The 11,667-nt window shown below is 45.0% G+C and overlaps 3 protein-coding genes across 3 annotated transcripts; all 3 read right to left on the reverse strand.

The window, feature by feature from the left end:
* Nucleotides 1–263: 263 nt before the first annotated feature.
* c8g (complement component 8, gamma polypeptide) lies at nt 264–2,846 on the reverse strand. Its single transcript, XM_019869412.1, has 7 exons — nt 2,556–2,846; nt 1,779–1,924; nt 1,504–1,574; nt 1,318–1,425; nt 1,111–1,215; nt 878–913; nt 264–401 (listed from the first exon to the last, which is right to left on the reverse strand). Exons 1-7 carry the CDS (start codon nt 2,736–2,738, stop codon nt 382–384), a joined length of 669 nt encoding a protein of 222 aa, XP_019724971.1. The 5' UTR covers nt 2,739–2,846; the 3' UTR covers nt 264–381.
* Nucleotides 2,847–3,282: 436 nt separating this feature from the next.
* On the reverse strand, nt 3,283–5,111 carry msrb2 (methionine sulfoxide reductase B2). Its single transcript, XM_019869413.1, has 5 exons — nt 4,768–5,111; nt 4,445–4,542; nt 3,823–3,899; nt 3,587–3,734; nt 3,283–3,495 (listed from the first exon to the last, which is right to left on the reverse strand). Exons 1-5 carry the CDS (start codon nt 4,871–4,873, stop codon nt 3,364–3,366), a joined length of 561 nt encoding a protein of 186 aa, XP_019724972.1. The 5' UTR covers nt 4,874–5,111; the 3' UTR covers nt 3,283–3,363.
* A 746-nt stretch (nt 5,112–5,857) lies between these two features.
* Nucleotides 5,858–11,487, reverse strand: armc3 (armadillo repeat containing 3). Its single transcript, XM_019869405.1, has 18 exons — nt 11,341–11,487; nt 11,201–11,246; nt 10,768–10,888; nt 10,573–10,690; nt 10,322–10,444; nt 10,071–10,139; nt 9,813–9,985; nt 9,470–9,664; nt 9,122–9,353; nt 8,853–9,005; nt 8,654–8,762; nt 8,310–8,559; nt 7,635–7,771; nt 6,971–7,139; nt 6,785–6,879; nt 6,553–6,708; nt 6,304–6,466; nt 5,858–6,228 (listed from the first exon to the last, which is right to left on the reverse strand). The coding sequence occupies exons 3-18, from the start codon at nt 10,828–10,830 to the stop codon at nt 6,022–6,024; spliced, it is 2,412 nt and encodes an 803-aa protein (XP_019724964.1). The 5' UTR covers nt 10,831–10,888; nt 11,201–11,246; nt 11,341–11,487; the 3' UTR covers nt 5,858–6,021.
* Between the last annotated feature and the right edge of the window lie 180 nt (nt 11,488–11,667).

Below are 11,667 nucleotides of genomic sequence, written 5' to 3' on the forward strand. Positions count from 1 at the left end.
ACCAAACAGGCACCAACTGGTCATCGGCGGCTTGTGTAACAGGCGCGCATGCACGCACACTACGTTTTGTAAGTTGGAGTTGTGTAACCAAACTCCTTGAGATTTGCACATCTGGTTTTCATTCGCGGTCCCTCACATGCACGCACACCTCCGAATTGAGCATTGACGCGCTGGTGAATGTGGCGATGATCTGATCATACCGCCGGCACGCCGATGGCTAAGGCATGCAACGTAAATCAGCCTTGACTACAGGATCTTTTTGGGCGTTTTTATTCATATTTCCTTGAACTTGTTCTCTCTCTCTTGGCTTGAATTTCGGCGACGCCAAGCGCTGTAGATCAGGCTTAGAAATGGCTGTCCACTGCTGCGAGTTCTGCCGGTTTAGCACGTGGGGACACAGTCTGCAAGACAAAGAAAGAGAGGTTAAATTCCACTCTGCGCTGATCTATTTATCGGCCGCTCTAAAACAACATGATGTCGACTTCACCCAAAATGATTGCGACACAACCGCAAGCTAGCACGTCAGGCAAATGTTTTGGAGGCGGGAGGAAGGTCAGCGCAGCGATCTGCCAGATCGCTCTCCCTATGATAGAATTACTCAATTATTCATGCGTACACATGCTCCAATTTGTCTTTTGTGAGAAAACTACTCTGTCTTTAGATGCGCAATGAAACATCATGTGCTTTGGGAGAGAATACGGCAAATAAAAAGAGATCCTTTTTAGTCAAGCCTCCACAAAAATGAGAACATTGAATTTCCCGTTTTTTTTTTAATCCAAAATCAATGAATTGGTGTTCAATTCACTGTTCATCTTTGTTACTAAAATTTGCGATTATTATTTCAAAAAAAAAAATGAAGTTGCAAATGCCAACTTACTAATTCTGTGATGCTGGTCCACATTACCACAGTGACCTAAAAAAAAAAAAAGCAAAGGAAGAGCAAATTTGAAAATGGCAGCAGCCTCAATGCTAGGTTTGTTCATAGCACAAAAAAAAGTGCTATGGCAACTATTTTTAGAATAACCCTTTTGAACAACAATACACAATTGATATTGCGATACAATCATAAGATGTTTTTTTTGTATGTTTTTCAAGTGCACGAATACATACTGTAGGTAGGGAAGGGGAAAAGGAATGCCAGGCCTAAAGCTTGCTTTTCAGCAAGTTGCTCAAACTTGGTCAGCAATGGTTCGGATAGATTGTCAACCGACCTGCCTGAATAGAAGACACAAACGGTATGAACGGGAAAACGAGAGCAAAGCATTTGCTTGCGGGTACTTGCTGCCTTGAACTTTCAAATCGGGTTGCGGAGCTCACCGTAGAGTTTCATGGTGATCTGGCCTCGTTTCTGATAATACATGATAGCATAGGAGTTGTAGTCCGTCTCTCCGATCACAATATCGGTGTTCAGCTCGGGTCGAGGTCCTAGCGGAAGGGATCATGTTTGATCCAAGATATTGGACTACTTTCCATCACTTTCAAAGTAACCGTGACAGTAGAAACCTGGTAGCATCATCCGTCCCGGGGTGGGGCTCAAACGGTACATCTGCAATATCTCCCAACACTGATGATTACTGCAGAAGGACAAACGCACTTCGGTGAGAGCGCTTCACTTTTTGTTTTGACAGCTGCACTCACAACAGAGCTGACAAATGCTGCCTCTCAGCGGTACTCCTCGGAAGTCGCTGAGTTGGAAGTAAAAAAAAAAAAAAAAAAAAACAAACAAAAAAGAGCCGCGAGAGATTAAGGAGCTTGCTTGTTTCTCTCAGTGTACTTACTGCCGTGTCTTGGTGCTAACCATCAGCGACTGGTCCGACGTGGTGTCTAGTGTGAGGGTCATGACCGTCGGTTCCACTTTGGTGCCGTGATTGATGAGATAGGAACATTTGGAAGCAGTGTTGAGCAAGTACCACGTCCCTATCATCTGAAACCCAAATGATGTAGAACCTTGTGCATAATGCCAATCATAAGGTATTTCAGCATATTCCACAACTGTATTCGTCAACTTCCTTCCGCTAAGTTCTGAAAGATCACATCAAACGTATTCTTACGCTAGATTGAGTTAAGTTACAGCTTACATGCGGTGATAGATGTGTTGCGTTAAAAACAAAATTGTCCAGGCACCCTATTGACACAGGTTACGCAAGCGCGTTCTTTTTGCCAGACCCGGTGTTGACCCCCGACGAAGTAAAGTGCACATTTGATCGCTCCTGTCAAAGTTGTTTTCTTTTGTTGGACACCACTGACGCTCCAACTGAAGTGGAACAGCTGCCAAGCTGGAAATAATCTTCACTGTTAGTCTTGGGCGCAGGATAAAACTGAGTTGCACTTTTTTTGGGGAACAACAATCTCTCTTCTACAGAGACGATTTAATATCATGTTGTTGGGGGGGGGGGGTTTAGTGAGCAAAGGTCAAAGACAAAAGCGGTAACATTTGCGATATTCATCAAATCAGCTCTGAGTCTATTCGGGGGATGATCTTTTTTTTTTGCGACCCATAAGAGCTCAATCCCCACCATTTTCAACTCTAAACTGGCATTTCACCAGTACCGTACCTGCTGTATGTCTATATTCTTCTGAGGAGGCGTCAGATCTACAGGGTCGACTATTGGCTTCTTACGAGGTCGTCTTTTGGGTCTGGGCCGACTCTTTGCGCCACCTACGGCCTCGGTAGCTGCCCAGAGACACACAAACATCAATAGCGCCAGGGTTAGCGTGCACCTCCAAACTCCTGCCATCTTCCTCTTCGTCTTTGTTTTGATTTGTTTGTTTTGTTTTTTTCGAGTTTCCTTTTTCTGTCCTCTTCCTGTCTTCCCGGTGTGGCGTGTCCGCAGTCAGGCACTCAAAATGAATAAAACAGATCGTGCAAGAGTGTGTCCAAAGAGGATGACATGTTCAGTTACATATTAACCCAGATGGGATCCTGCTGCATGAGGTTCTCGACACCAGAGTGCAGTATTCACCCCGGTAGCAGTTTAAAAGTCAACTATAGAACATAGAGAGCAACTATCCATTTATTCATACAAAAGGATCGGCAAACCTCATACAGGTGAGGTCAATTGCACAACAAAAAAAATCAAGCAGAGTCAGGAAAAAATAGCTGCAATCACATCCAAGAGTTTTTTTTTTCATTCAAAGTACATTAAACCAATTGTCAAACTTCACCGACGAGTGTGTAGAAATATGACAAACCTAAGACAGAATGAGAATGAGAATGAGAGTGACTCTCATCGAGTGACGCAAACAAAACCACACAAAAAAAAGAGCTTGTACTTTGTCCCCAAAAATCTCTCCTTAGTTGCCTGGGAAATGACACACGAAAAGCAACTTTGCCGTAAGTGACGCGCAAGCCCGGATGGCGTATCAGTTTTCTTCCATCTTGCCAGGTTGGTTGTCGTCTCGAGGTTTAAAGTTGAGGGCCGCGCTGTTAATACAGAAGCGCTGACCCGTCGGGTCTGGCCCATCCTCAAAGATGTGGCCCAAGTGGGCATCACACTGCATGGAAAACACAACGACAATATGCTTTAGAAAGAGTGTGCGGAGCGCCTCAAACTAGCCAGACGTCCAAGAGGAAAGGACAACTGACGTTTTTACAAATGACCTCGACGCTCGCGCTCCCCAGGCTGTTGTCGGAGCGTCGAATGATAGAGGCGTGGCTCTCATCTCGCTCCCATGTGCCGTGAGCCTCCTTGAAAGCCGGCCAGCCTGTCCCCGAGTCATACTTGGCTTCTGAGCTATCAAGACGGTTGCAAAGCAAATTTCAAAGTCCAGTCCGTTGCAAGGTGAATTTCAAAATGGTGCACTTGGACAACCAAGTTTTACCTGAAGAGTGGAGAATCACAGCAGACACAGTGGTACATCCCCATTTCATAGTGGTTCAGGTATATCCCGCTAAAGGGCTAGGAAGGAACGGGTGCAAGCGTACGCGGTTATCCAGAGATGGAGAGAGAAACCATGCAACCAAATCAACTGAGAGGACCGAGTAGTTTTTCAAATGACACTCATTGGACACTTCATGAGAGAGCGCATCCAGATTGTCTCCATATTAGCACGGGTTTGACACCCGTGATTACCGTTGATTCGAGCAAAGCAGAAATATTCACGTTTCTAAGAATGATATCGACACCTCCCGAAATATAAACATATTGCTGCGGAGTCCTACCAATCAAAACTGAGCTTGTTAAACTTTTCTAGGTTTAATGTATGTATGCGATTTGTATCGCATTATCCGTGTCATGAATTGCGGGAGCTAATATGCTGAGAATATATGTGACTGTTGACTAATCCTCTCCTCAGAGTCATTCCACAAAGAGACAATCGTAAAATTGTCTGTAGTTCGGAAGTTATTTTCACTTGGGAATCTGCCACTTTTTTGTAGCCTGATGAGCAGGTGAGGCAGAGCGCCCCCCCGCCCCCTCCCCCCAAAACAGTCTGTGTTACTCACCACCTCAGTTCCCCTTTCTCTCGTCACCACATATTGCTCAGGAGAGAGTTTCTTTTGCCAATCCGTAGTCGCATTATAGCGGGTGAGAGATTTCGGGCCTGAAGAGAGAGCGGCGCAATGACTGAAAATGAAGCTCAACTCTACGATACGTCTCATCCATTGAGGATCATGAATCAAAGTGGTTGGCATTTTTCAATGACGGTGTAGGTACGTAGGAGTAGTGATTGCCGAGTTCCCTACCGTTTCAACTCCAAAAGGAATGACGTCGCACATGCGCCGAGTTTACGAGAACCCCTCAAATGTGATCATAAGAGCCAACTGACCTGGACTTGTGTGTACCGGGCGCAAAGTCGGCATGCTCCGCGTTGACAGTGACGGTGCGGCTCGCAAGTGCTTCGAAACAGCGATGCAAGCGACGAGGCGAGACATGCTTCTTGCAAGTGCGCAGGTCCTTGGTGTCTCGATACCGCTGAAAGGCAGCACTGCTCCTCCGCCGGCTGCTCCTGCCTGTTAACCGGGTGACCCTTTCAAAAAGTCCAACTTTCTACAATCTAGGTCAAAGTGGACTGGGTTCACTCCTTTTAATTGCTGGCCAATGTCCAAAGCCGACAAGGTTTATTGATATTTAGATATGGTGGATAGCTGACAGAACCATTTCCATCATGTTTATGACATTTACAATCCCACGTCTTTTGTTTTTTTGCCAAATGCCGACTTTTAATTTAGTCAGACAATGCTCTCTTCAATTCCATTTCTCTCCTTGGCATTTTAAATCTAGCAGTACAGTACGCCTAATTTGGAACACTTGTTTCCTTTAATAGCTTCTGCAATTTAAACCTTCAAATCCATCACATTTTTTGCACAAATATGAACTGCAGGCAAGATTTTTTTTGTTTTTTTTTTGCGTTTTATCCATCCATCCATCTTCAACACCGTTCATCTGAACAGGGTCACGGGGAGTTGCTGAGGCCTTTCCCAGCTGACTTTGGGCAGACGGTGGACGACACCTTGGACTGGTCGCCAGTTAGCCGCGGGGCACATCTAGAGACATCAACGACCATTCACTCACTGAATGGGAACCGAGTCAGGCGAGTGGACCGGACGCCATCTACGACTTTGTTTATTGTGTAACTAACCTTGGCCAAGATTTCACAAAACCTTATCTGGGGATGTTTATCTACAAAAAAAAAGATGACATATTAAAAGGTGTTTTTTTTTCTAACCAATCATGGCAGCCACTTCTTCCCGCTTTTTTTGGAACGTGTTGCAGCCATTTACAAAAAACAATAATGCTCATCGGTTTGAACATTAAATACCTGCTCTTTGTCGGGTATGCATATGATTTGCAAATGTTTTCATTTGTTGAACGCAACTACATCGGAATTGGGCTTGTATTTTATGAGCTACATCGACAACTATCAATCATCTTATTGTTACCGGGTCTTAATTCTGCATATATTAGAGATCCTATCATGCACAGGCTTAGAAAAACACACTGAAGTTCCGGTAAAAAAGTGAAAAGAAATGTTTAAAAAAGGGCTAGTAGGTACTCCAGTACTTCTAAAAGCTGCGATGCTCTATATCCCGTGGTATCGGAATGCGGCAGGTGTATGGGACTTGAAGAAGGTTCCAGGCTGGTGCATGAGGTCCACAATGTAGCGACATGGCTGTGAAGAAGGTTGATTGCCGGAGCGATCGCCATCGTGGAGTAGGACTTCGTTCCAAGCTCGATTGTAGTCACCTCGCACCAGAGTGCAACTCAGGCCAATGCAATCAGCCAAGTACTGCATAGGCGGTACAGGTGTCAACGGTTACAAGGAGGAGAACAATGGATGAGTCCGGAGGGGCGGGCGCTTCACCTTGAAAAGCAGAGCCCGGTGACAGTAGAATCCCTTGCTGATCAGGCCAATGGGAAGCACGTTACACTGCAGCTCGACTTTGAGGAGGGAGATGTGCAGTAGCCATCCGAAGGTGTGCAAATCTTCTTTCTCAATTGCTCCGCCCATGACTTTGCTGACTCGCCTGTTCAGAAACCCCGGAGACCGAAAGCATTGCATTGACACGCCGCACTTATTCCGTTCAACAAAGTTGAACAATGAGTTAACTACCTGGCCAGGGCTACGTAGCGTTCCTGTTCGCCGTTCAAAAGAGAGATGGATTCTTTCACCTCCTTCACTAAAAACCTCAAAGCCACGTCATTCATCAACTTCCAGTATCTCTCGGTTTGTTGCCCTTCCTCCGCACTTTTTGCATGGATATACACCCTGGCGTAAACATTGGCGATTCGTTGTTGAAAGCTTCCACGGACAACAGAGGTACAAGAGAGAGGAGAATACGTACTCGATCGCTGAATTGACAACTATGACGGGCAGATGTTCGTTCACTGGCTCCATGGACAGTTCCACTAAAGTCAAAACTTTCTGACCAAAATACAACTGAAAGATACACCTAGGAGTGAGGTTCCAACGTCCCTAATCGTGACTGGGTTTCCCAAATGGAAAAGTGAAAGAATAAACACCAACACACCTTCCCAGCGTCATAGAAGCCATCAGTGATGAGATCGGTTGTGGCCAAATGATCTGTCAAGCCGTATTTGAGAGAGAGGCTGGATTGCAGCAGACTGTTGAAGGCAAACTCGCTGAACTTACTCCTACTACTGTCCGCCTGGTTGATTTCATTCAGCATTTCCAGGGCACTAAAGCACAAACACACACAAACGTGCAACGCTGATGGAGGTGCTTTGATGCCTTCGGTCTGCTGGCATGCACAAACAGGTGAAACTGACAAGTAAAAGGGGAGGAAAAATGTCAAAAATGAATAACACGACTCGTTTTGTTTGTCAGTTAGCCATGCACGGTGGCGAGCGGTCAAGGCCTTATCTGCGGACCTCAACACTATCAGACACACTGACCTACATTCGCAACCTGAGATCTTTTACTTGTTTCACAAATGTATTCATTTATTCCCAACAGTTTTTCATTGACTAGCCACCCTCTTGATTGCACTCATGCAAGTACTGTTTCAAGTCCCAAAAAAAAAAAAAATCCAATGTGATATCTTTTATATCCTGAAAAGTGGACAAAAGTTTTTAAAAAAATGCAACTTTTTCAAAGCACTGTATGTGCCCCAAAGTATTTGGGACACCTGAATTATAATCACTGAAAATATAGAATTGTTTTGAGCATCTCACCCAAATTTGCACATCTCTACGGAGGTGGGCTCATCCTTTGCACAAACACTGATTGCCATGCATGCGGTGCGCAACACCTCCATGTTGGTGGAACGCAGCAAAGTGACCAATGGCTCCAGACCGCCAGCACTCTGGAGCTACGGTGGACAAGATCGACATTTTAGTCGCACGTCTGCGTTCCGCTTTAGTCGATAGTAGGAAAATTTTATAGATACCGGTCATAGTCGAATGCCTCAAAAGTGTCCCTTTGGAGTCAATAAAATACGCCTCAAAAGGGAAACTCAACTTGACAGTGAACAGTCACCGTGCGAGACTGAAAGCTCATGAGACTTCCGCTGACGGAGCAGCTCATGACTTTGCTGTACCAGATCATTAATAATAACAAATGCAGCTCATTCAATTCGAACTGTGTCGAAAACGTCACAAAAGGAAGGCCAAGAATTTGCAGCCCTATAATGAAGTGTTCCGCAATATTCTCTCCTTTTTCGAGACACACTGATGAACGTCTCTTTCAACTTGCATGGCGGTCGAGATTGGCTAAACGGCAAAATCACCTGCGCGCGTTGATCAAGGCTGTATCATGCTGGCAGTTTTTAGCCTGGGGCAAAATCATTCCAAACGACAACGTCAACTCTACAAGGGCGCAGAAGTGCGCCGATGCACGGAAAGACAAACCTGCGTCCTGGCGTCGGCATCAGACGCCAGTTCACAGATGCACAATGCGGCGTGAATGAGGACCTGCGGGTCTGTCGATTTTAAGGGCTCCACCAATGCAGGTATGGCCCCCAGAGATAACAAGTCGTAGCGAACGGCCTCCTGACCCGCTATCCTGTAAAGTATGGCGGCAGCATTGGCCACTGTTCGGGGACAGCTGTCATGGAGACACTGCACAAGAGGCTTCTGCCCTCCTTCTTCATATATTGTCCTAAGGATGGCATGGAGATAAAAAAAAAAAAAGCAACAATGCCATTCTTGTCAACAATCATGCAAAGCAACGGTATAGCCAGATTGTCTCTTACATCGAGTTTTGCTGGTGATCGGCTGTCAGGTTGGCAAGGGCCTGGATGGCTTCCCCTCTCACCAGTAAATGTCCACTGCTCAGTAAATGTATCAAAGCAGATAAACCACCTGAATGGGAGGCGGGGGGGAAAGTCAACCAAATTTCCTGCTTCATAATTGCAGTAAGAATGTTAATGGTTCCATGTTTTTTGTAAAGACCTATTTCTCTGAAGCGTTCTTTGCTGGATAAGAAGGAGCTCATGCCGGCCATGGCTTGAGAAACAAACATTTTCACGCAATCGCTGCTGCCAGAGAGAAGCTCCACCAGAATGTCCTCAATTTCGATGTCGTGGAGAACTTTGTGATTGTTGGCTGAACACGCATAGGCATGAATGCACGCATACGCACAAAGAGATGAGAAACGAGACACGAGACAGTCGGAACACTACCTAGGAATGTATTGCTTCACTGCATGTTTCTGTGCTTACCGTTTTGAGCAGCTCGAGAGAGGCATTCAACAGCACTGCACTGGACTTCATTATTGTTGCATTTAACGAGAGGCAATTCATGTTTTTTGCCCGTTTCAGAAAGTTTAGGGGGAAGGACAAGCTCAAATAGTGTCGTTAGTCCTCCTCCATTCTCAATCAGCAGGAAATTGTCACTATCACTCACGCAATTAACAAGAACCTGCAAAGCCTCAACATGAAGGTCATTGAAATCCTGCAAGACAAAGCGTTCAGAGCAAAATGTTTCAAGCAAATATCATCGACGTTGTTTAAAAAAAAAATCAACACAAACACGTGCCACGAAAAGAAAGAAGTGAACAAAATACCAACCGCGTTTTTGATGATATCTAAGAGCTTCTCAAATCCCTGCTCTTTCCTCATTGCGCTGTATGACTCTTTATCAGCCGTGACTTTCTGTAAAATGTTTAAAGCCAAGTGCTGAATGACGGCGTAGTCCGAATGGAGCAGCTCCAGAATGAAAGGGATGCCGCCCAACTCCAGGACATATGGGCAGAATTGGCTGCTCTTCATTGCCGTGGTAGGCCAGAGGAAAAAAAAAGAAATGAAAATAGCGTTGCCGCAATTGGAATCGTGCAGCTTGGTGCATCGGAACATTCCAATTTGTGTGGTGCCCCCCTGCACTGCACTCGTGCCTTAAGATATTGGTACTGACCTGAACCAAGTTGTAGATGGTCTCCAGAGCGTTTTTCTGAATATCCGGTTCTGTACTCGAAAGCAGCTTGATTAATGCCGGCAGGCCTTTGTTGTCAAAGATCTGAACCTTGGAGGCCGGAGCCAGGGACAGAAAGGAGAGGCACAGGGCTCCGTACTCTTGAATAACCAAATCTTTTGGAAAGAAAAGGTACAATGAATGACCAAGCATCGTACGTTGCTGGAGAATAATGAACCATGTAAATTTCAGCAAACTAACCGTCAAGGGAGAGTTTGTCAATAATCGTTGGAATTATATCTATTTGTTGTAGGGCATTGCCGACAGCACCTTTGTGCGACAATGCAAATGAATCCGGTTAATTCTTTGAGCGAGGCAAAACACGTCACGACACAAAAGAGGAGTTCTGAAACAACCGTTGAATGTGTCAAAACGGCAACAACACAATCACAAAGCTAGTCAATCGTAAGCAAGTGTGCGCGAATGATCGGGCAAATGCTGTTTGCACGTACTGTTGGAGGCCATGGTGCCCAAAACCATGAATGCATTTCGTCTGATCAGCTCATTCGTGTGTGTGATGAGTCGACTGAGAGGCTGCAGGACGCCGAGTTCCATAAGATAAACCTTGTTCCCATCTGACAGCAGGGGGAGACAAGCGACCAGGAAAATTAGCGCGCGTCGCGATGTACAGTCCTCTACCATAGTGACGTAAACCGAGATGGACGAGACATCCACAAGGATATTTGCAAATCACGTGCCGCACCTTCCCCTGCAAATTGGAAGATTGCTTCACATGCAATGACCACAATGTCCTCTTCGGGGGAGCTCAGCAGAAGAACTGCGGTCGTTGTCGTTTTGACGTCGATGCGAAGTGGTTCGAACTGTAAAACAATGAAGGTCGTGGATTTTGTGGCAGAGCATTGAGAGAGAGGAAGAAAAGATGCAGAAATGTCCTGACCGTATCCTTGCAGGGACTTGAACTCTTGTTGGACTTTTTTTCTTTCTTATCTTTCTTGTCCATTGCGAAGGTCTCTCCACATCAGTCGCGCTTTTGTACCACTTCATTAATATATGTTGAGCTTGTGAGTACACACAACGAATGGAGTTTGGGGGCATTTTAGTTTTTTTTTGCATCGATGAACATTTGCGACAAAAGAGGAATTCAAAACCGTGCCTCTATCAGACGACGGTGTGGTTCGCCGAGCTTCGGCAAATAATCGATCACACGATGATGACATTCTTTGAATAGTTTTGGTTCTGAACGGCGACGTTGCTAAAATCTGACGAAAGTTGACGTGACGAATTCGACGTCATCGCGTAACCGAGACCAACATTTTTGATTACCTCATGACGAAAAACGAAACGTAAATTGTGCATTTATCGGAACTTACCCCCAACTTGAGTCCATGCTTTACTGAGCAGATGTTCTGTGGGACCCTGTACTGAACATCTTCGATTAAAAGTCAAACTGAATGAAAGGTTATAAATTGCCGAATCAATAACTCACAGACGTACACAAAATATATCATACAACTGGCAAAAATCCATATCGCCAAGTCCAAGATATTTCAGTTTCCTGGACTGCCGATATGAACTACAGGACTAACATTGGTTTCCCTGGGCAACCGCTGTAGTAGGGACCGTCAACAAAGTAAAGGACCGAAAACTATCGATTTTATATATATATATATATATATATATATATATATATATATATATTTATATATATATATAAAACACTACAAGTTTTTCTATTTTGTAGCATGCAGTTTTGACAACAGATCTTGAGACAAGGAAAGAAAATCCTGTTCAGTGTCTCTCTTTAGTACAGCTGCTTCCTGTGCATTATTTGCAAAAG

Source organism: Hippocampus comes, unplaced genomic scaffold, assembly GCF_001891065.2.
Source record: "Hippocampus comes isolate QL1 unplaced genomic scaffold, H_comes_QL1_v1.1 scaffold149, whole genome shotgun sequence".
NCBI lineage: Eukaryota > Metazoa > Chordata > Actinopteri > Syngnathiformes > Syngnathidae > Hippocampus > Hippocampus comes.